Source organism: Mauremys reevesii, linkage group 6 (assembly GCF_016161935.1).
Source record: "Mauremys reevesii isolate NIE-2019 linkage group 6, ASM1616193v1, whole genome shotgun sequence".
Lineage (NCBI taxonomy): Eukaryota > Metazoa > Chordata > Testudines > Geoemydidae > Mauremys > Mauremys reevesii.
In genome coordinates, this window is record NC_052628.1 from 71,214,791 (window position 1) to 71,240,410 (window position 25,620).

A 25,620-nucleotide genomic window follows, 5' to 3' on the forward strand; every position below is an offset into this window, starting at 1 on the left:
ATCTAGGTTTTGCTGTTTTTGTTTTTTTTTTTAAATTGTTGGTAATGTTTTTAAACAGCCAGACCATTATCAGGGAGTGGCCAATCACTTTTGTCTATCTTACTAATTCTTTTCCCCCTACATTCTTTTTGTTTGTGTTGCACTACTACTTAGAGGAACAAAGGTTATGCTAGGCTCTGTAGAAACGTGATGGTCCTTGCCTCAAAGAGTTTAGTCTTACTAGACAAGATAACAAGTGGGGAAGGGGATATAACATACAAGCAGAGTGAACAGCCTGATGGTGTGCCAGCATGATGTTCTTCTGTGCTTTTTCCCCCCCCTTTTTTGGATTTTTTTAATTAAATAATTGCTGGGACTTCTAATTTTATTTATTGAAATGTACTATGGGGCAGGGTAAATGAGTGTAGGAAAGAATAGTCAGAGGAGGAAGGTGACATAAGAGAGGAATGTGGAGGGCTGTTGAATGAGACCAAGGTGTAGAGCAAGGATTGACAACCTTTGTCACATGGCCCACTAGGATAAGCACCTTGGTGGGCCAGGCCAGTTTGTTTACCTGCTGCATCTTCAGGTTCGGCCGATCACTGCTCCCACTGGCTGCGGTTCGCCGCTCCAGGCCAATGTGGGCGGCGGGAAGCAGTGGCCAGAACGTTCCTCGGCCCGTGCCGCTTCCCGCCGCCTCCATTGGCCTGGAGCGGCGAACCTCAGCCAGTGGGAGCAGTGATCGGCCGAACCTGCGGATGCGGCAGGTAAACAAACCGGCCCGGCCCGCCCGGGGGCTTACCCTGGCGGGCTGTGTGCCAGAGGTTGCCGATTCCTGATGTAGAGACTGGGAGGGAGAGGGTGGATTGTAACTGGAGCTGGCAGCTGATGAGCAGACAAGAAAGTATGTGATCAATAAAAACCGCAGAAAGCCGTCTGATACAAGTAATGTCTGGCGTCCGATGGCCTCTGCTACAAATGCTGCCTCTGTTTGTTTGATCCTATCAGCTTGTGTTTCTCTGGCTCCACCCTGAAGATTTTTTTTCCAACCCACATGCTCGAGGGTGCTGCATGGGCCCTTATGCTTCTGGAGAAGGTTGGGGGTCTCCCCTGCATGGTTCTGGGTTTGGGGCTGCCTGGTTGTCTTTGGTGTATGGGGCAAGGACCATGAGTTCTCCTCCTACCAGTTTAGATTTCAGATATCCTGTTTACTGGTTATTTATACACTAAACAGTATTTCCCTTTTTAGAAAAAAAAAAAAGGCACTAAGTTTGAAACAGCTCATATGCGCTAACTTACACCCCACGTAACCTCGATGAAGTTGAGTGTTCTGTTCTGTTGCATTAAAATCTCCTCCCACACTCAATTTATGAGGAACAAAAGGATGATATACCTTCAACATGAAAAATTTTGTTGCCATTCAGGCAACACACTCAAATTCTGGATTAATTTATGTCTTTGAGCTACTGCATGGGCAGAAATATTTTCCTTCTAAAGGTCATTACATGGCAATCATTTTTTTTTTTAACTTAAGTTTTTTACAGCACCCAAAAGTAAGGTAGTGACCTCACCAAATAGCAAACTGGCACATGTCTGAGCCTCAAAGAGCTTATTGTCTGCTTCCATGCATGACACAACAAAGTGGGTAATCACACTCTGGGAAGAGATTGTGAGAGGAAAGGCAATAAGATTACACAATTGGTCTGCAAAGGTGTGTTCACAGCACAGCTAAACATTTTTACAAAACACCTTTTACTAAATACAGATGACATTTTTTTTTTTAAGCATGTTAGTTAACTCTCAGCTTTGTGTATATGTGGTAGAACTGGGCTGATTATCCTGTGGCCTAGCACATGACCCTAGTGGCCTGTCCCCATTCTCTGGAGACACCAGATGGTGCAGGAGCTCCAAAGTTTCTGGATGGGGGTGGAGAGAGAGTTGGGCAAGGCAGACATAAGGTTGCATGAGCAACTATAAATCTGGCATCTCCAAACTTTCAAGAGCTTGATTTTGCAACCTAAATAATATGCTTTAAACCTTTGTGTGTGTGTGTGTGTGTGTGTGTGTGTGTGTGTGTATATACACACACACATAAAATTAATTTATGGAGTGCCAGCCATATGCTAAGAATACAGCTAGAAAGAAAAAGTTATTCTTCTGAAGTAAGAATTAATTGCTGTATAATACAAAGTAGTTTACTTTGAAATGTGTGTTAATTTTAATGTTTTTGATGTAGTAATGTCTTTTTCAATTGGACAATCTATTAATTCACATGATAATAACATTCACAAGACACTTAAATATAAAATATCAGACATTTAATGTAATCTAATTTCCTCGGAGTCTTGGTTGGATGCATTGAAAATGTAACCTTGCATAACAGGAATGAGTCATGTCTAGTCAATTGCTAAAATATCATTGTAAATCTAATGCTGTAGGTGGGACTGCTGTTTCCTATGCCAGGCAGCAGCAGGTCAGTGGAGATTAAAGTGAATTAATGTGTTGAGACACAGCAGTTGCACACTGCTGTAGCTGTACTTTTAGAAAATGGGAGGAATATTGGTCAGTTGTGGGGTTCTTGACTATAAGTTTAGTGAGCAAACTCTGCTCATAACATTGAAATTGATCCTTTATTTAATATAGTGATCTTTTAAAAACAAAGCAAAAGGACCCTCCAGTCTCACATCTGATTGGAGTGATAATATTTTAATGGCTTACTTAAAGCCTTTCAGACATCTGAAGAGCATGTTTTAAAAGCGATCTTGTTTTTAAACAGTCATGAAAAACATACTTTAAAAATATATATAAACTTACACTTGGTACTGCGAAATAAATACCTCAAGAAGTTCAGTGCCAGACTAACAGGCATATCTCACACTCTAGATGTCTTCACTGTGAATTTAAAGAACAGTTAATCAAATTACAAACCCAGCAATCCCCTACAAAAGTCCTCCCACAAAAGTCAACCTCCATCAAGCCCTCTTTCTCCCCCACTCACCCCCAAAAGCTTGAATAAATAGATTTGCCTTGCAATGTGCTCTGAAGATGAACAAATCTGATTGGAGAGTACCCAATAGAGGATGTAGTTCCAAAGCTGAGGGCCCCTCATTGAGAATGCTCTACCAATTGCCCTTTCAAAGTGGATCCAGGTCAAATGCTGCTGCTGACCACAACTGTGGCAGTAATGCACGGAAAGACACAAGTATCTCAAATAGGCTGATCCCAGGCCATTTAAAATCGTAGAAGTGTAGGGCTGGAAGGTACTGCAGTAGGTCATCTAATCCAGATCCCTACACTCAAGGCAGGACTAAGTAATAACTAGACCATTCCTGACAGGTGTTTGTCTAACCTGTTCGTAAAAACCTCCACAACCTCCCTACGCAATTTGTTCCAGTGCTTAGCTACCCTGACAGTTAAGAGGTTTTTCCTAATGTCCAACCTAAACCTGCTTTGCTGCAATTTAAGCCCATTGCTTCTTGTTCTCCTAAACCTCCAAGGATAGGACAATTTTTCACCCTTCTTGTAACAACTTTTTATGTACTTGAAAACTGTTATCATGGATACCCTCAGTTTTCTCTTCTCTAGACTAAACAAACCCAGTTTTTTCAGTCTTCTCTCATAGGTCATGTTTTCTAGACCGTTAATCATGTTTGTTGCTTCCTTTGGACTTTCTCCAATTTGTCCACATCTTTCCTGAAATGTGGCGCCCAGAACTGGACGCAATAATCAGTTGAGGTCTTATCAGTACAGAGTGGAAGAATTACTTCGTGTGTGTTGCCTACAACATTCCTGCTGATACATCCCAGAATGATGTTCACTTTTTTTTCCCATTAGTGTTACACTGCTGAATTAGGGCTTTATGGTGGGGGGGTCCCCAGATCGCTAACCTTAAATTTCATCCAGATACCAATAAGCAATGATTCCCAAAGCCCAGGTATCTTAAAAGTTGGGCTTCAGCATTCTGTACCAGCATAAGTCTCCGGATGCTTAATGCATAGTTCCATATAAAATACATATCAGGAATCTCATTTTAAGAGAACATCAGCATGAATCATGGTAGCAAGGTTCTCATCTGAAAAACTGATTCGGTCTTCTAGCTAGAGGCAAATGGGAGGGGCATTCTGTGGTTGGCTAGCAGCTGCTGGGGAAACAAAACCACCCCCAGATTTGCAAATTCTAGTAACATTTGAGAGAGAGACACCCTTCCTAAGAGAGGCACAAACAATCCTTTTGATAACTTTAGGGTTACCTTTACCCAAACTAGCCACCATTTCCCATTGGATCTGAAGCTACAGTCTGCCTCCAGCAAATATGGCCACCACGTTGCATTGTTTCCAAGGGGGTTGAGGCTAAGCTACTCTCTAAGGTTGAATTTTGTACCTGCGGGGATCATGCTCAAATAGGAGGACAATAGCTTCCTCTAAGAGTGGAAAAAATCAGCAGGAAGGAGGAAAATAGTGATTTTTAAAAAACTTTTTAAGTCAATCTCATAATCTTTTGGAGACTGGTTTTTGAATGTTTGGTATTGGGATTACTGATTTTATCCAGTTTGAGTTTCTGCCAACAAACGCTCATCAATGCCTGAATCTCACCCAGGCATGGAGCCTGGCATTGAGCAGCCCTTGCTGGGTCAGGTGAGAGAGGCAGAGAGATGGTCATGCTTTCAGCATACGGAACATATACAACATATACTTTGTGCTAACCCCCTTTGTTGTGCAGTAATCTGCCTCTTGAAATCATGACATTGCTCTAGCTTCAACTTGCTCTTGCTGTTTACCCCAGCTTGCACAGGAGGATGATTGATAGAAAACATGATTTTAGAATACCCAAAAGAAATAAGTATACAGAGGAGAAAATGTACACTAATTATCAAATTCTGTTTTTTGACAAAATTAGTAAACAGTGTGCAAGATGTCTTCTCTTAACATGTTAGTGCTGGGGAAGTTGAATTTAATATACAGTTATGGACTTGGTTGCCTGACCAAGATAATGTTGTATAGCACCAGTTATTTGTTCCAGACATGTGCTTGAAATAAATATTGTTTCCTTCATCATATGAATCACAACTCCTTACTTAGTGCAGAGCCAGTAGAACACCTGTAGGATATAATTGCCACACATGGTTTGTAGGCATCAGTAAGGTACGGAACTAAAATCTGTTTAGAGAAATCTGTATATATTGAATCACCCCTGCCCCCATTTTTTATTTTTCCCATATGTCATTGAAAGAAGGATCTACTTTTGCAGATTTATGCAGGGTTCTTTGGCTATTTTTAAATCATTTGTTCCCTTTTGTTTGTTCCAGAGTCAGTAAGCATACTGAATGATGTGCTAAGTCAAATAGAATCTGAAGGAGTTTCCATGAATCCCACAAGCTATACTAGATTCGCTTCTTCAGGCTTTGACCCAGTAAGTAAAAATGCTTCTGCAAGGTACTAATCTTGTAGCTATCAAAAGATCCAAAGCAAGGACAATCTTGCTCACGGCGTGTGATCAGAAGCTTTGGCTTGCTTTCTGTAAAGGTCACTTTTTAGATGTGAACTAGAGCAGAAATAATAAACTCGCGCCCTATTCTTCTCTTATTTTCTCTAATTAGCGGTAGAACTTTTGAAGTTTTTTTATTATAATATATCTATATCTATATATATCTATATCTATATATATCTATATCTATAGATATCTATATCTATAGATATCTATATCTATAGATATCTATATCTATAGATATCTATAGATCTATATATATATATATATAGATCTATATAGATAGATATATAGATAGATATAAACTATAATACTTACCACCTCTTGCACTTTGGAGCATTCAGACACCCTAAATAGGATATTGTTTCGAATGATGTTGCTGTTTTTTACCTGACAGACAAGGCTCTTTGTGAAGTGCTTATCTTTCACGTGGCTGATTTCCCCACCCACAAGTTCTAGGTGGAATGAGCTGTCTATTATGGTGCTAACTATTTCATTAGTGTTGGTTTTTAATCATGATTGTTTATTGAACTGTCCACTGCAATGTGGTTTTTCTTTGAAATACTGCGTAGTGTAATTTGCAGGATGCGGTTCTTTATTGCCATATATTCTATGATGATATATACAGGCATCCTTACAATATATTTATTGTTATGGAATATATTTAAAGGGAAAAAAAACAAATACCATTTCAGTTCCAGAAATATCTTCCCTGTGACATGGCATGTAAGTAGGGCTGTTGATAAATCGCAGTTAACTCACGTGATAAACTAAAAAAATTAATCGCGATTTTAAAAAGATTAATTGCTATTAATCACACTGTTAAACAATAGAATACAAATTAAAATTTATTAAATATTTTGGATGTTTTTCTACATTTTCATATAGTTTTTCTGTTTGCAATTGGAATCAAAGTTTATATTTTTTTATTATAAATATTTGCACTGTAAAAATGATAAACAAAACAAATAGTATTTTTCAGTTCACCTCATACAAGTACTGTAGTGCAATCTCTCTTTATCATGAAAGTGCAACTTACAAATGTAGGGTTTTTTTTGTTACATAACTGCACTCAAAAACAAAACAATGTAAAACTTCAGTGCTTACAAGTCCACTCAGTCCTTCTACTTGTTCAGCCAATCGCACAATTAATTTTTTGGATCGCATGATTAATTTTTTTGGATCACTTGACAGTCCTACATGTAAGTAATCATAGCAAGACTGTTAATATATTACGTTGCAGCTATATGATGATTGTGCTTGAAGAAAGTAAATTGAAATCAAATACTACATAGCATTTAACTTTAAATTATACTATATATTTTTAATCCACAGAGCAAATGTGTTGGCCAAAAGTTGCCCACAGTGGTTTATAATTATACTCACTTGCAACCGATTTTGTACGCTCTTGGTGTTGGAATGTCAACCAAGGATCCAGACCATCTAAAATTTGTTTTCGAAGGCAGTGAAGAGTTCTGTTGTTTACCTACGTTTGGAGTCATCCCAGCTCAGGCATCTCTGTGGGATGGTGGACTTTCTAGTGTTCCAGGACTCAACATTGACTTCACAAAGGTATGTATGATTTAGACATTGCAATTTATTTTGTGTTGCATGCTATATAAATTGACTGTAATTGAAATCGCTCAGTATATACACCAAAACTTCAGAGATCGCTGTTCTACAAAGAGAAAAGTAACAGTCTCTGATTTCTTGCAACTCCGGACAAAACTTGTATTGAAATGAGTTACCTACCTCTCTGATGTAAAGTTCGTGGTTTTTTTTGTTTTTTTCCCCTTAAGCTGCTTATGAATCACATGTGTATCACTCTCTTTTTTTTTTTTAAGTGGGAATCTTGCTTGAAGAGCAGCATCCTCTTTATTAAAACCCAAAAACCTTTATCTAGCTCTGACATTTTTGTGTATTAATGGAGGGATTTTATTTTTTAGCAATTTCTTTTGCTCTTTCCAGGGATGAAGCTCTCTACCATAGATAATCTAGAAAGCAAGTACAGTAGGTGTAATCTTTGCTTTTTTTATTTAGTTGACAATGTACAGGGGTGAACACTCTTCAAACTGTGTGTGTGTGTACACACACGCACATTAAACAAGTATAAATTATATAAAGCTGCATTCTTCAGAATATGATGTCATAAGAAATTTAGTATTTCATAGCTGAAATATGATTTTTAAGAAGCTTAAAAATGTAAGATTTACAGCATTTTCTGTACTGGGACTGTGGTCTGCATAAAAAGTAAAGAAAGCTGTATAAATGGCTGTCGTTTTTGTCACACTCCTGCCACCCCATGAGTTTTTTTCATAGCTGTCTTGACTTCAAACTCTGAAGTTTCCTGTAAAAAGCAAACTAACAAAATCCAAACACCAGATGGCCAAACCCCTAACATTATATATGTATTGAACCAGAATCACTGCTGCTGGCCTTTGTTGACTGCACATGGGATGTCCTGTTGTGTTTGTGAGAAGCTAAGGAAAAAACATAGTGCTCCACAAAACAGAGGGAGGCCCCCTCAAAAGGTTGTAGTGTCTATAATTCTTGCCATGTTCTACACATAGGCTATGGGAAGAAGAGCAACATACCATTATCCGCATCCTGGGAATGGTGGTATAGAGCCATATGTTATCCTCCCTCTCTCCTTGGTCCCATACATTAAAGTAAATTACAGTCAAAAGGCTCTTTGGTCATCTCCCCTGCAGTGTTGTCTGTCTTCAAACCCCATCTAGTAACACTGAACATTCAAAGCACTGAATTATAGTTGGGATATTTGTTAATGCATTTTTTAAAATGTCTACTTTTACACCTGAACTATTTTTTAAAGTAATTTTAAACCTAGGAACTTGGTATTATTCAGTGAAATCACATTGCTTAGCATGAAATCTGCTGCTAATTGAGAATCTATAATAGATGCTCAAGAGGAGTGAATGAACGGATAATCAGAACTGTTTGGTGCTGGACGTTATGAAAACTGGATTCCACTTCAGAAATTTTGTCAGGGATTAAAAGGATAGCATAAATATGCTGGAAATATTTTAACATTTACTTAAAATTTAGGAAATCTGAAATTTTGACTGCTATGCATCTCATTGGCATTCTGTTTTGAATGCACTTTCTTTTAAGATGATTTCTGAGGTTAGAAAAGAAGTTCTGCAGCTTGGAGTGTTCAAATTTTTAGTAATGGGAAATGCTTATAAACTGATGTCTGTGTAGGCGCGTGCTAACTTATTTATTCTGTTTTGAGTTATTGACTCATGATGGGGTAGACAACAGAGATTAACCTGGCAATAAAATTGCCCATATTTATCTTTTTGGTGGCTTCTTCCTAATTAGAATCTTAGAAAATAGAATTGTAGGGCTGTAAGGGACCTAAAAAGATCAAGTCCATCCGCCTTGGCTGAAGCAGGATTAAGTATACATAGACAATCCTCGACTGGTGTTTGCTAACCTGTTCTTAAAAACTCTAAGGATGGAGATTCACCACCTCCCTTAGGAAACCTGTTATGATATTGAACTATCCTTGTAGTTAGCAAGTTTTCCTTAATATCCAACCTGGATCTCCCCATGCTCAGTATGTTCCACAAAAATACTGTGTGATTGTAAGTCAGGACTGATTGTGGAGGGCTGCTTGATTTTAGGCTGTTACCAACAACTTCCAAAAATAAGTGTGTCAAAATAATTCCTACACTCAAAGTAACATAACAAAATATTCTGAAATAATGAACTCATCAATTTTGACTGCTATTTTTATAGCCTTGGTGCAGCTAAAAGTATCCAAGTGTGGAAAGAACTTGATATAATTTATCACTTCTCTTTATTTTGTAGCAATATGTTTTCATTCTGAACACATTTCCAAAATATCTGTATCTACATATTTGCTTATGACAGGGATGGGAGAAGTGGTGGCAAATGATACTGATTGTCATTATAGTGCTGCTTATCTTTACACAGCTACTGCATGGTGAGCAATATCTGGAGTTGTATAAACCACTTCCAACTTCAGGTCAGTCCTTTACTCTGATGGTTTCATATTCACCATGGCAGCACTTCACTTTTCTTTTGTATCAGCATTACATATGGAAATACGGATACATTGTTTTGAACTGGTTTCTGTTACAAATTTAGTCTGTATTTTGTGTGTATGGCTTTATCGTACTGGTTTTGGAACTTTCCAGTGAGATGTCCTGTTAAATTAAAAAAAAAAAAATCTGATCAGATGGTGCTTTTTTATTTTTATTTTGTCTAACAACTATAGTTTATATTTGTTGTGACGTACTTAGTAAAAACAAGGTAACAATTGGCTTTCTGCTGAGCTGCCTGAAAAAGAATATTTAGTTGCTTACTAAACATAAATTAGTGTGCCTTCACAATGTGTTTGTTTATATATGTATATATGTGTGTGTGTGTGTGTGTGTGTTTGTGTGTGTATATGTGTATGTGTATATATATATATATAGAGCTCATGATCAACTTATTAACTAGACTTAATTAATTACATCTGGGAGTTGATATCACAAATTGTCAGAATATGTTTCCAGAAACTGTACTTTGTTACATTGTTTACATCCTTGTGCCTGTGAGACTTAAAGAATGAAATGAACTAAGTATGTTTTAATTTTAGAAAGATAAGCTAAGTGAGGTAATATATTTTATTGGACCAAATTCTGTCGGTAAGAGCGAGAAACTTTTGACTTTATAGAGATGTGAACAAAGACACACTTATCCCTTGCCGTCAAAATTTTCATTGAAAAATGTATTAATGGATAATCAGGGTCTATGTCCAAAGAGAGTCTATATTTCTGTTTTATAAAACTTCACTAATTACAAAGATAAGACCAACCATATTGGGTTAGACCACTGGTCCATTTAGCCCAATATCCTGTTTTCTGACAGTGGCCAATGCCAGGTGCTTCAGAGGAAATGACAGAACAGACAATCATCAAGTGATCCACCCCGTGTCGTCCACTCAGAGCTTCTGGCAAACAGAGGCTAGGGACGTTCAGAGCATGGTTTTGCATCACTGCGCATTCTGCCTAATAGTCATTGATATAACTATCCTCCATGAACTTACCTAGCTCTTTTTTTTAACCTTGTTATGATTTTGGCCTTCACAACATTGCTGGCAAAGAGTTCCGCAGGTTGACTGTGTGTTGTGTGAAGAAGTACTTCCTTTTTTTTTTTTGTTTGTTTTTGTTTTAAACATTCTGTCTATTCATTTATTTGGGTGACCCGTAGTACTTGTGTTTATGTGAAGGAGTAAATAACACTTCCTTCTTCACTTCCTCCACACTATTCATGGTTTTATAGCCCTCTATCATATTCCCAGTCTTTTTAATCTCTCTCCATATGGAAGCTGTTCCATACCCCTAATCATTTTTGTTGTCCTTCACTGTATCTTTTTCAATTCCAGTACTGGTTGCCGGATATATGTGAGTTTATTTGTAAAGTGGTATTGAGAAGTTCTTCAGTGAAAGAGATGAGAGCAAGTGGGGAAGAAACCAAATAAACCACGGATAAACTAGTTCTTTGCTTCTGAGAGCGAAAGGAAGCACCTGAGCTCTTTATTGCTTGCAGGAAGATGGCATGCTCTCCATTAATTGACAGGACTCTGTGATTAAGATCATATTGTTCAGGCTCATATTTAAGTTGTTTGCAGATATGTCAACCAATTTCAAACAATAACATCTCAAAAAGTAGAATATCATATTGCATAGGATATGCATTGTATTAATGTATTACAAATAAACTACTTCTAATTTATATGTTCTAAAACTTGGCTTGTGTAGATTACAAATTTGGGAATATTTGTAATTAGCTTTGCTAAAATACTCCTGCAAAAAATTCATGTTGTATTGTAATTTAAGACCTTTGTACTTCAACATACGTGTTTTCCTATTCTCTCTCCTTTCAGGACCATTAACTTCAGAATCAACTATTGCTGATATTCTTGACAAAGGCTCAGGAGCAGTTATTCTCTTAGATGGTAACCATATTGTAATTTATTAAAGAGACACAATCAAAGCTGACAGTCTCAAAATTTAACCTGTGCTAACAATAACTTTCAGCCTAAAATCAGTTTAAATTCTTAGGTTCTGTGCCACATGGCCCAGTGACTGCTGAGAAATGAACTAATTTGCAGTCATGTGCATGTTGCCTTATTCTTTGGAATAGATAAATTCTGAAATTAAGAAGTCTCCTTTTTGAGAGAACATTGACAGAAGATTCAGTAGTGTTCCTGCCCCCTGAGCAGAAAGATGGTGCTGAATACACAAACAGAAAAAAGCTATTACTTCTAATAAATAGTCTTATCTGAAGTTGGCTAGCCTGAACTGTGTTTCTCTTAAAAAGATGTGTGTGTGTGTGTGTGTGTGTGTGTGTAAAATCCAACATCTAATTAAATTGACTGTCAACTTGAATTTTATGAAAGGACATCCTGAGATGTTTTTATTCTCTTTTGTTAATTTTTTTTTCTGCTCATGCATTAATTTAGTGGGCCCAAGAAGTCCATAACTTGTATTTTTCTTTCACAAAATATGTGTCTTAATTTCTGGGGACATGGTTATGGTATAACATGACTGTTGGGAAGTTCAGGTTTTAGAATGAGACTAATAGGGAATGACCCACCAGATTTTTTTGAGGTAATGTACTGTTTAGTTTTCTACATGAACCCTTTACAAATTTTCCCCTACTGTTTCCTCAAAACCTCCAAATAATACTACTTATTCCTGACCTCTGCCCTTCCTGTTTCTTACCAGTTAATGACTCAGTCTGGCAAAAAGCTAACTGCTTTCCAATCAAATCCTTCTAGTTATGCTTTACTTCCGCATAGGAACGATTGAAAAGCCAAGGTTTGGGCCCATTAGAAGTTTATTCAAATGAGTGCGTCTATTTCTGTAACAGACCTGAAGGTTCTGGTCTGGGTCATTAAAGGGTAGCTGCTTATGGGAGAAACTAGGCACTCAGTATAAGTGGGAGTGGTGCACAACTGGCAATAAGTTTAAGTATGAATGCTGGTCTGTGTCCTAATGGAATAAGTGAGAATAAATTGGAAATAGATTTCAATTTCACCTCAGTAACTATAAATACTTAAAGTTCAGCAAAATCAAAAGTGACTTTAACAAAAAGAAAACCAAGTAACCTTAAATTAAATCTTCCTTTGGGGTTGCTTTTTCCACATACAGTATTAGTGCTGCTTTGTTGTGTATGAGGTTGTGAATGTGATTTTTCACCAGGGATTGTTAATGGCTTCTAATAAATCACTTTTTATGGCATAGTTCTATAGTATTTAAATAAGTGGCTAATGATGTGTGAAATGTTGAAATAAACATTAATTTCAGCACTTTGTGTGTTGTCAACCATTTTTTAGCACTTTTATGTCATCAGCATTTTGATAGCTCATTTTTTCATTTTAATACTTTTGTTTAAAGAGCATCTATAATAGCGTAGTTTTAAACAGGACATTAATCTTCACTTGTTAGGAAATGATTTATGACAGTGCCATTCAAAAGTGAGGACATTGTCCCCTAACTTGTGAAGATGAATACTGGCATATATAAAACAGCTATTCTATATCCATTGGCTCTGAGAGGGGTAAGTGTTAGGAGTATTCAAAAAAGAGACTCTAACCTCTCATTTTGTATTGTCTTCCAGTTCGCACCTACTGTGGAAAGGATCTGTTGTGCTATAATCAGTTCTCTCTGTTTATTGTTGGAGCTGGAGGATTTGGTGGAAAACGAACATCAGAAAAGGCAAAGGTAAACTTTAAATGTATTTCAGATGAAATAACTATTACATTTAGAGAAAGATAATATAAGAAAAATAATTAGTGTATTGATTAGGGATGATCAGTTAGCTTGGGAATGACACAGCAGAAGACAGACACAAGCAGATTCTGAACAATCTTTCAGGACTGAATTGCCTGTGCGGTACAGGTTGAGGTGGCTGATTAAAGTGGGAGAAGCTGTTTCATAGTTGCAGTCTAAGCTGGTCTTTACTTTTGAGGTCTGTGAACTTAGGCTGCAGGTCATCTTCTGAGGGAATCATCTGTTCACTATTCAAGCTGGCAACAGTTATGTTGATCTGAGAGTATGATGTAGGCTAGTGGTTCTCAAACATATTTGATTGTGCCCCCTTCTCTTTGTCTGTAGTAGTTTATGCTCCCCTGCCTCCCGCCACACAAGTTCATATACCAATAATAAAAAATCAACATGCAACTCTCACTAAATATTAAAAACAGTAAGGCATTGATTCAAACAGAGCCATTTAAGTATATAGGGTAAAATTATACAGAAGTGCACAACGTTTCTCTAATGGGGGGTCCCACCGAAAAGGGGGTTAGAAGTCGATTGTAGGGGGCTCAAGGTATTGCCACCCTTACCTCTGTGCTGCTTTCAGTGCTGAGCGGCTGGATAGCTCTGGCGCCTAGCTCTGAAGGCAGCGCTGCTGCCAGCAGCAATGCAGAAGTAAGGGTGGCATGGAGTATGCAACTGTATGAACATATCTGCAAAGTTTGCTCTTTATACCCTGACCAACCCCTGAAAATGTGTGATTTGTCCATAATTTAAGTAGACCCCCCCCCCACTGATATGTCTGAAGGAATCAGCGTTGCTAGTTATTCATTGCTATGTATAAAATGTGTGCAGTAGATTTTTTTTTTTCTCTTCTCCCTAAAGCTTCTCACACCGACCCCCCCCCCCCCCAGTTTGAGAACCTCTGATGTAAGCCAATCTTAATTTAGGTATTGTATAGCACTTTTGTGATTGCCTCACATCTTTTGTGTGGTTGCCCCCAATGTGACTTGATTACGTCCTCCATAACTAGAAGGAGGGGTGCAGAGTTCTTCGCTAGAAGCTGAAAGAAAATGCTTTATTTGTTTACTCACTTTCCTTTTGATCTGTCAACTCTTCGGAAATATCTGAAGTCTCTGTATTAATATCTAGGGCAGCAAAAGCCTTGCAGAACATCTAAAGTCAATCCAGTGTAAAGAACTTTTTTTTTTTTTTGAGTCTCTTTGTATTAGATTCTGAGAGTGCAACCTCTCCTGTAGACTAACTTGAAGAGCAGGATTTCTGGCTACTATTTTTTTCTCTTTTTACAAGTAGCACAGAGATTTAGACCTCTCCAGAGGCTTTTTCACTGTTCTTTCCTTTTATTGTTGGTTTATACCAGGGATTGGCAACCTTTGGCATGCAGCCCTCCAGGGTAAGCCCCCTGGCGGGCCGGGCTGGTTTGTTTACCTGCCACGTCCTCAGATTTGGCCGATTTGAGGCTCCCACTGGCTGTGGTTCGCCGCTCCAGGCCAATGGGGGCGGTGGGAAGCGGCGGCCAGCACATCCCTTGGCCCGCGCTGCTTCCTGCAGCCCCCGTTGGCCTGGAGTGGCGAGCCACAGCCAGTGGGAGCCTCAAATCGGCCGAATCTGAGGACGTGGCAGGTAAACAGACAAGCCCGACCTGCCAGGGGGTTTACCCTGGTGGGCTGCGTGCCAAAGGATGCCGATCTCTGGTTTATACTGAATCTCCTTGAATCAAGAAGTCCTGGTTGTTATAGGTCCTGTGCAAAATTTATGCTTTGTCATTTTATCATCCTAGCACTTGAATATATACCTAGATGCCACTTTCAAATGCTTTTCTTTTCTACAGGAAAAAAATTGAGCCATTTTTTGAATGCAGATGGTAACATGACACAAGTAACTACCCTCATAGGAGTGGTCCCATTGCTACTCGTGCTTAAGACTTTACAGATTTATCCCTTTAGTCGATACTTTGTACCATATACCACACACATTCTTTTAGTTAAAGGAGGGGTTCTCAAACTGGGGGTTGGGACCCCTCAGGGGGTCGCGAGGTTATGACACGGGGGGTTGTGAGCTATCAGCCTCCACCCCAAACCCTGCTTTGCATCCAGCATTTATAATGGTGTAAATGTGTTTTTATTTATAAAGCGGGGGTCGCACTCAGAGGTTTGCAATATGAAAGGGATCACCAGTACAAAAGTTTGAGAACTATTGAGCTAAAGGAAGTATTTTGAATCTTTCTTCTTCTAAACTGTAATGACCGAAATCTAGACTTTAATGGCCTTCAGTGTAGTTATGCACCCATAAGCATGCACACAGAATCAGTTGTGGGTGAGGGGAATACAAAACAATAAATGTTGATTTTGATTAATGTAATCTTGACTTCCTATGATCTTTGCCCCATAGTATTTGATTTCTTATGTAATTATATTATGAATGTTTTTAATGTTTGCATGTTTAGTTAAACATGAAATTCCCAGCTAAGGAGCTTTCAAACAACTGGTGTTCCTCCTGTTTGTTTAAAATGGCTTGCGGAACATGCTGTTCATTGAAAAAACCTCTAGATGTAGCTCTGTTTCTAAACTGATGCAGTTATGTGTGTGTGATTTCAGAAGCAGAAAAAGAAATAACAGTGGCTTTCTCTGCTCTCTCTGGATTATTATCTAGAGTGAAACGCTAGCATCTTGAGAGGTAGTTGGCAAGTGACATACAATGGCACAGTGAGGTTTACTGTGTGTGTGCCCTTAACAGAAGTCCAAATGGGTAAAGCAGCTATTCATCTAAATGAGAGGAAAAACACGGCATGTAAACAGGAAATGGTAAGGAGGACAGTTAGCACAATAGGACTCTTCTCCAGATCTGGGCGTATAGGCAGCACTGTAAGACAAGTAATAATACATAATAATCATGTGGACTTTGCCATGTTGTAGGCACTGCACCATAGAAGATAATTTATTTTCAGTTTGTAATCGAGGGCCTGTGATAGTACATCCATAGTCCCATGTGGGCTGCGTTCTGAGATATTAGTTCAACTTCAAAAGCAGTAAATTGACCAGCTAAAAAATCTTTTTGATTTTTAGATTTTAGATCTCTATCCACTGTGTTCAGATTTCTTAATCTCAAGCTCAAATCTTGAGGTTCACCCAACCACAGAAGGTGTGGGGTTAGGCTGTCCCTAAATATATCATATACTTATAAACAGAAAATTGATGAATCATGCTTGTTTTACATAGGGGCACAACTCTTCAATGTCTCCTTGACAAATTTAACAGAACACTTTATCATCATAAACCCGATTTCAGTGAGGTCATCTTTGTAAACACAGCAGCCCAAATGAACTGTTACTAAAGTCAGTAGTGGTGGTATTAGTGGCCCAGCTCAACATTCATGGACCTTTTTTGTCTAACATGGTGCTTGTAAGAAAAACACAGGTGCACTAGAAATTAGATAATAAATTAAAAACCTTCTGGGCCAAAAATTAGACTAAAATTATATAGTACTAATTCTTGTTTAGGAAGTAGTGGTGGTATTTAGTTTTCTTACGTTAACATTGAGAAAAATTATTCTCTGTTAATATCACACTGATGTAGTGTTGTCTGTATGTGATCCTCCTACATCACAACAAATGAATAAATTGTTGTCCTTAGTTTCACTAAATGAACAAATAAATCCTTTATCCTTGAGGCTTTTTAACAAATAGGGAAATCCAGATGAGGATAGAATATAACTTGGATTGCCTGGATGGTTTTTAATTTTTTATATAATTCCTTATAGGGCTATGTATTTGCTACAAACACTGTGTCCTACAAGATATGGGGAAGTTGCCAAATATGAAAATTGTAGGTAAATGTCTGATAATGCAATAATGTTAAACTTTGTCTCAGCTGTTGGTGATCTAGATATAAAGGTATGATGTGCAAGATTATAGCAGAGTACTGAGAGACTGACTCATGAGTTCTGTTCTAAACTCTGCCTCTGGATTTACTGTAATTTTTGTCAACTCTTTCAATTGCTGTACCTCAGTACTCTAAAATCAGTATTATAATATCTAGCACAGAGTTTTTTATTGTAATGTGTGGTGTGTGCTTAGACCTAGAGTGTGATAAGTGATTTTATTTAATTTTTAACATATATATAAAAGATGAAAAGAATGCCTATTCCAGACTCTAGGTACCCTTGTGATAATTAATTGTATTTTTGTGTTAAGACGCAAACAGAAATAGCAAATCAAACAGCCTTTCTCCACACACAAGAATCTAGTCCCAAATCATATACTTTCCCACTTCATTTCCTAAAAAATATGAATCCCTCCCAAATTAAAATCTACAACTTAATCTCCTCAACATTGGCCTTGTCCAAATAGAAGGGTGTGGTGGTGTATCCCTTACGTTGCCCACAAATTTTCAGGCAGTTTCAGACCAGAGATGCTAGTGAATTTCTAAGTTAGGGGTCCTCATACAGAACACATTGTGAGCAGCTCCCTCTGTCATGTATTAAAAGAGCTGGAGCTTGAACACCTCCTTTAATCTAAAGCAGTGTTAAATGGTGGGAGCGGTGGGGTCTTTCATGTGTCTCAAGCCAGTTAAGGCTTAATAAGACAGAATGAGATGGAAATCCACAGACAGGCCGTGCAAATTCTGGAGCACTGCTATCATGTATTCGTGGCAAAATGCACTGTGTTTATCAAGCTGGCCACCACTTCCTGTGCCATCTTCAGTTTCTGAGTTAATTTAAGGGGTAGCTCCATTGTAGTGTTCTGAAGTGGCAAAGGTGTGGATGATTCTAGTAAGGCCTGTGCTCAAGAGATGGGATCACAAACTTTTGAGCAAACAGACTGAGAAAAGTCACCCAGTTCATTGTTATATGATTGTTTAACAGCAGCTGGGAATATAAGACCCCTGAATTATGAACTTTTATGACACACAGCTGAGGAGTTTCCTCTGTGAAATGGGGCTGAGATGATTTTTGCCATTTCCTCCAGTTACCCTTACTGACTTACTAACAGCCTCAAACAGCTAGCTCTCATGCCCCAATCACTACCCTGTACTGAGACACTCAGCCTCTTGCTATGGCTCATGCAACATATAAGTGTTACAGCATACTGAAAACACTTAATCCCATGCCACCTCATGGAACCCTGCATTGACCCTATGTGCACATTAACAGAGAAGCCAGCTCTTGGGACAAAAAAGCAATTACCCAAAACTATCCTCTACCTTATCTCTTTCCTCTTAGGTCTGAAAGCAAGTAAAAATTTTATTAAAGTGAATTTTGAAATGAAATATACACAGGTTGAGAGGGAAGGTACTGTACATCTTGGGTCAGGCTTGGGTTATGGGGGGTTACAGATATCATTTGTAAGGATGAAAAGATACATACATATCACATAACCGGCATAGACCCAGATTGGGGTGCAAGGGATTTTAAAGCGGCAGTGGATAAGTGGGCTTGGGTATGCCACCCATGGAATGAATAAGGAGTCCAGGTCAGTATCGGTGGAGCGGATAAGTACATGGGTGGGGTGTGTCCCTTGGTCCGTCAGGGAAGGGAGTGGGTTATTTTTCTGGTCGGCAGTCTCGGTTACTCGGTGTGGTATTGGCGGTGTCCGGTGATGTGTTCGGTATTACTACTACTTCTGTGTAGCCTAGTGGACAGCACAATTGGCTGGGAGTCAGGAGACCTGGATTGTATTCCTGGCTCTGCCACTAGCCTGCTGGTGATCTTAAACAAGTCACTTTAATCTCTGTGCTTCCATTTCCCCATATGTGAAATGGGGAAAAGGATGCTAAGATCCTGTAAAGCACTTTGGGATCTGCAGATGAAAAGGACCATGTAAGCGCTAGATGGTGGCATTACTGTTTATTCAGTTAGAAGCTAATGGTTCTAATGTTGTTAGGGTAAGTAGTCTTTAGCCAGGAGAAGTTCTTCTAGCACACCCAGATCCTTAGGGAACAGGGCCAGCCTGAACTCAAACAAAAGGGAGCACAGAAGTTACGTCCCAAGATCTTGCTCTTCCATGGAAGTGGAAAGCTCTTTATGAATTGGAGGAATTTCCCCCTCCATAATCACACTGTTTCTTCCCCAGGAGTGAAGGGGCACTTGAATCAGTTCATGGGAGAAGAGAGCACAGATAAAGCAGTCTGTCCACATCACAGACTCTTTGCTATGTTTTGGTGGCAAAGAATCCTCTGTCCTAATTGCTTCATGTACAAGCTCAGTCCATGAAGCTAGTATTACTAGAATTTGAACATCAGATCAAACTTCAAATGTGATTTTTTTTTCAGTATTTTGCAATTTATATTAAAGCATTTCCTTATATTCTGCTTCTGTCGGGGGATGAGCAGATTTAGGATCAAGGCCAGAATCCATCCAGCCATAGTGCTTCCATGTCTTGCTCTTTCCCACACCAAATGTTTCATGTCTTTGCCAATTAATTCTCCATTAGCCTAGTGGTGGGATTCTCACTTTATTATCTAGGCTTCTGACTAGAGGCAAGGCAACACATTGCATAATATGCTACTGTGCCAGCACTTTAATTCAGTGTATCTCCCACTCTTTCCTGGGATAATTTACACCAACTACCACTAATTAGGGTGTCTGCTGTGGAAAGTGAGCCAGTAGCTTCATACCATCTAATGGGTTAAACTAGCATTGATTCTCTTTAGTGCACCTCTCATAAAGGCAATGATATACTGTAGAACTGACTTGCTATTGGTAAAAATCAGAAATATATCTAACATTATAAATAGTTTGTGGGTTTTAAAGAAAAAATTCAGCTGCTTGAATAGTTTTCAACCGGTTGCGATATTTTCGCTCCATACAAATCAGCCCTTTAAGATGGAGTCTGACAGACTGTCATGTTGAGTTTACAATTTACATAATCAAAAAAACAAAGCCATAGAGGACCTTGTTTCAAGTGATAGGGTTCAAAATGCAGCATGTAATTGGGAGGATAAAGAATAAAACGCCAGAGGCTTTAAAAGACTAAGATAAGGTCCAGAGTCATTCATATAGTGAACTTTTAAAAAAGTTGGTTAAGCTCTTGTTATAAGGCAGTATTTAAATAGCTTTTTTTTCCTGCACCCCTTCAATTTATGGTCCAAAATGTTAACCTTGGTTTTGATAGGTTTCAAAGTTGGATCAAACCGTGCAAGTGTTAGTTTGTAGAGGAAACTAATAGCCTTCTTTCTTGAGCTTTATTTTTTTTAAGTTAGTTTGGAAAAAATGTTTTTAAAATGGTCTGCCGTATAAGTGTGTAAACCAGATTTAATGCTTTAGGATCAATAATCACTTTATAGCTTGGTGTGTATTGCCTTAAAATTGTTGTTAGAGCAGATGTTTGTAAACCTAATGGAGTGATCGTCAGTTATTCTTATTGGCTTTCGTAAAATGACGCAAAACCCTGTAATGTACAATGTTAAAAGAGCAGTGTTGTTCTGCAGTGACAAATTTCTGTCAAAAATGTATTGATGTTGTATGTTTAAAGAGAATCTTGATGCAAACTTTTTTGAGCGTGTTGGAAATTTTTTCTCCTTATCCTTAAATACGTTTTAACCCCCATCCCTGGGAAATCATTGTTTTTAGTTCTCTTTAAACATATCTGATAATGATTTTAGGGTGGGTAAAGGAGAGTGATCTTTTTGCATTTAAATATTCTAACTTTTTCCATTCAGGTAACAGTGAACCCGCCTAATAGAACACCTGATGCTGTACTTTCTGATGTCACTACAGCTGATCAGGTAAAGTTTTGCTTTTTTTTAAGGAAGGAAAGTTTCTTTATTAGATTTACTTGGGGAAATCTCCTACCCCCATCCCTCCTTGTTTTAATAAATTCTCTATTTTCACTAAAATAAAGTTATGAAGTGTTCTGCTTTGGAATATCATAACTGTGTGTATTTAAACTTTTATGTATGATGTTCTTTGCTTTTGTAAGGCTTATAATCTTATCAGGTTTTTCTAATGTAAATGCTATATAATGGGAAAGAGGCTAAAATGATTAGCATGTCATGTTGTATTTATGAAAAATAATTTTCATTAGAATAGGAACTTTTGAAAACTTGTACCAATGCCTGTGCATGACAAGATATGGAACAAAGTAACAGTGGTGGTTCAGAACACAGTGGTGCTGAGTGACGCAGTCAAAATGTTGTTAATTTTTTATAACGCATACACTAGTCTTAACCTCTGGTTGCATATATAGAAGTTAAAAACAAAAACAGTGAAACCTTTTGACAAATGTCAGTCCAATTACACTTCACTCTGCCAAGATCCACACTCTTAATACTTCAAGTACAATCGCTTCCCCCACAGAAAAAGCCTGAATAAATAGATGAGTCTTGCATCATTTTTTGAAGGTCAACAGATGATAAAAACAAATTCAGAAGCTAACAGTAGTCCATCAAAAGAGCTCTGGGTGAAATTACCAAAAGTGTTAAAGTACCATTTTCAAATGCAACTTTTAGTCCCTTTTGGAGCTGAAGTTCCACTGACTGCCAATGGAACTTTGGCTCCTAAGTGCTTAACTTAACTTTTGAAAATGGGAGCAAGCTCTTAAGTGACTTCAGTGCTTTTGAAAATTGTATCTGTTTTTTCCTAAATGTTTAAAGTTAGGGACTGTTAGTAAAAAGACCCCAGCTGATCTTATTACTCAGCCATCATGTTGGAGCTGGTAAAACTAAGCTTAGGTGGTCTTCATGCGGGTCCCCACGTCTGTACCCTAAAGTTCAGAGTGGGGAGGGAACCCTGACATGGTCTCAGAGCGGTGGAATCATTTTGAATCAGAGATAATTTTGAATCAGAAGCACAAACCTTAGGAATTTTTTTTTCTTAAAAGAAGCTGCTTGGGGAAAGCAGAAGCTGAGGGCAGATAGCGATCTTATCTCTCGTGGCCTGAGACAAAGGTGTCAGGTTCTTGTAACAAAAGAAATTTTTTTTTAGGCTGTGAGCAGCTGAAGATTTTTGTCTCTGCCTGAGGGAAGGGTAGTTTACTGCCTACAAGGGAATTCACAAGCCGCTTTTTTTTTGGTCTCTTTTCAGCTTCAAAATTAGCTAATTCTAGTTTATGTTGGACATTGCATTTCGCCATCCTAGCTCCTGCTTGCCTAGCTGACCTGAGAGTAGAAATGGGGAGGGAACCCTGACACTAGTGGTGAATAGAGTGACCCAACAGCCTTCATAAACCAAAGCATGGTTTCACTGAAACAGCATGACATAAGAGAGAAGGGTTTTGAAAACAATAAATAGTTCATACATGTCTGTCTGACATAAATCCCCACCATCCTGTGATGGTGATGCAGACGGACCTAGCTTCTTCAGAAATCTGCAGCCAGTGTGACAGTCGGTCCAGCTCCCAGACAACATCCTTTCCGCTAGACAGAGTGTTTTGCTTTTTATCCAGCAGAGTTCCTTTCTCTTCTCAGTTACCAGATGTTTTGGCCCTGCTAATCAAAAACCAGCTCGGTGGGCCCAGTACAAAGTTGAGTCAGTCTCTTCAGGGTCAGCGGCTCTCCCATTGTCATGTAACAGCCCTCAAGTGTTTGTTGAAGTCATTGTTTAGCTTTCCCGTTTGTTTCCCAATAAGCTTGCTGATTTAGTCTACTATAGTCATACAATAAACACTGTAATAACTGAGTTGATATATAGTATTCATAAATTATTACAGAACAGATGCACATCTCTCACAAGGACCCGTTTGAACTTTTATTGAAGTCAGTCGACTCTGAATATCTTCAGTGGGAGTTGTATTAGGTCCTAAATTGGTAACTACACTCTGTATTGAGCATTGAGAAGCCTTTAAGGGTTGTTCTACATCGAGACAACAAAGAGACAATAACTTTGGCAAAGTCCGTATCTAAGAGGGAGAGAGGTTGTAAATTTTACCTATATGCAGATAAAATGGTACTTTGCTCTCTGAACCAGGGAAAGAGAGCCTTGGAACGCAGTGCTGTTAGAGTGCTAATACCACTCCAGCCCAGTCATCTTACTCTTTCTCTTTTTGTGTGCATTTTGAACAGAACGGAACCCTATACAGGGGAATCATTCCACAAAGAGCTCATTGCTTTTGTATCAGTATTTTGCTTTCTGTCCTACTGCATTAATATGTACAAACATGGACGCACTGGAGCAGTTTTCTGGCCTGCTCTCCATCTGTAATCTGAGCAATGGTTTACTGCATTCACTGCTGTAAATCTTTGAATAAAATGGAATTTTTGACAGAAGATCAAAAAAGTCTAGAAAGCGTTTGACTATTAGTAGTTTAACAAGAGATGAATCATTCAATTTCAGCCCCAAAGGGGACACGTAATGTAGTTATAGAGCCTGCAGTATTATCTAGTTACTCTTGTCCTGTCAGTTGTCAACCTGATAATTTAAATGAGTGAATGGAAATAGATTCCACTAAATGATTAATCAGGCAGTTAAAATACACAACCTGTGATACATATCTCATTAGACTTGCTCCTTTTTACCCTTCTCCAGCCCATATTTTTAGCTTCTTAGAAACCTCTTTCATTGGTGAGATACTTACACAAAATAAGTAGCAATGAGTAGAAAATTATGCAGAAAAATGGACTTGGTCAGATGATCTTCATAGCTTTCTAAGTAACGCAATAAGAAGATGTTTGTAACACCACCATGTGTGATATGTGTCGTGTGTCTGCTTCAGATATGATCTATGATTCTTTTTCTCCTGGGGAAACAGGTGGAGTGAAATGAGTTTTTAATTAACTTTGGTGGTGGATATAATGTTCCGAATTTACAATGCTGGAGGTGAGGCTGGTCGATGATAAAAATGGGAAAGATTTTTCAAGAACACATCTTCAGCAGCTGTAACTTTCTCTCTCCTTTATATGCGACTTGTTCTCTTTTCCTCCACTGTCATTGATGGTGCACACTTAAGTGAGAAACCTACCTAACTGCAAGCAGAGGTAGAAGTACTATATGGTGTCAAATAACCATTTGTATTTCTTCAATAAAATATCTGATGATATATCAATCAGCTGCAGAATTCTTTTCTATTTTTAATAGTAGTATTAGATACATTGGGCATGAGCTCTGTAGTTCTCTATGGTGGGTTTTGACTATGAATATTCTATGGGTGCTCTCTCTCTCTCTCCGTGGAATTCTCCTGGATTTTGGTGGTGGCTCTGTATGAGTAGGGTGAGCTATTTTAGTTAAATTTGAGAATGTAAAATGTATCACTAACTTTACAGCCTAGCAAGATCATATATCACACCATTAACTATGCAGTGGAAAGGTCTTATGGTTAAAGCACAGGACTGAGTGTCAGACCTTGATTCTAGTCTCAGCCCTACCACCAACTCACTATGAGAACTTGGGCAAGTCACTAAGGGCTTGTTTACAGAATGTCTTAGTCCTTGCTGTCTGGGGTGTAAATTCTAGTGCACACCAGTCTATTGTGCACTCATTGGGTCATGTGGACCTTGTTGGTGCATGCAAAAAGTTCCCTACGGCACATTACTGTAATCGTTTTTCATATAGTACTACATTAACATGCACTATGGAAATTTTAGTGCCTACAGCAGGGTCCACATGGGCCAGCTAGCACATAACACGCTGGTGGGCATTAGAATCTACACTGAAGCTAGTGAGGACAAGCCCTTAACCTCTTCTGTGCTTCACTTTATCTATCTGTAAAATGATAATACTTATGTCACAGGGGTATTGAGATTTTCATGCTAATTTTTATGCTTCAGCATGCCTAAAAGTTGCCTGACACTTCCCATTGTAAGACCGTGTTTTCACATAATTATGCCAAACTTCAGTCATTTGTGTTGAAATTCTCCAGGATGAGTGCTTCAGACTGAATTAATTTTGGAAAACTTCAGCAAAAACAGTTAAGCTGTTTCTCAGAATAAGATTCGGGACAAACACATTTCTTTGGACTATATTAAAAAAAAATCATACAGCTGTTTTCTTGAGACGCTTTAGCGCCTCTATGCTTTTAAACAGGAACTTGTAATTTGACAGGGGATTGCCCTGGGGTGAGGTACGTGTCTGTTGCTCTACTTATGAAATTTGACCCAAATTTGGCAGCTAATTTCTCCAAAAATCATAGTTCGTGCATGCTCAGTCAAAGCTTGCTAATTTGGCAGCTAAATTCTCCAGAAACTCCTTCCCGGGGCTGAGCACGACTTTGTATGCAATTTCTGCAGCTAGGGACCACAGTGACTGTGGACAGGGAGACTGTCCCCCTTCTCATACCCAGGCAGCATGGGGAAGGAGGAGCAAGCATCCTGAATCGATAGCAGTGAGGGGGTGGGGAAGGATGGAGGTAGAGGCAGAGGGGCACAGCAACAAGAGAATTTTGAGTTGTGACAGGCTAGGGGGACAGAAA

General features: G+C 38.6%; 1 protein-coding gene across 1 annotated transcript in view; it reads left to right on the forward strand.

Moving 5' to 3' along the window:
* HSD17B4 (hydroxysteroid 17-beta dehydrogenase 4) overlaps positions 1-25,620 on the forward strand; it is a 104,756-nt gene that overhangs the window by 34,403 nt on the left and 44,733 nt on the right. The window contains exons 12-17 of the mRNA XM_039544503.1: positions 5,285-5,388; positions 6,799-7,035; positions 9,424-9,475; positions 11,384-11,455; positions 13,123-13,226; positions 20,939-21,004. Of these exons, the coding sequence (XP_039400437.1) occupies positions 5,285-5,388; positions 6,799-7,035; positions 9,424-9,475; positions 11,384-11,455; positions 13,123-13,226; positions 20,939-21,004 (635 nt within the window). The remainder of the gene's footprint in view (positions 1-5,284; positions 5,389-6,798; positions 7,036-9,423; positions 9,476-11,383; positions 11,456-13,122; positions 13,227-20,938; positions 21,005-25,620) is intronic.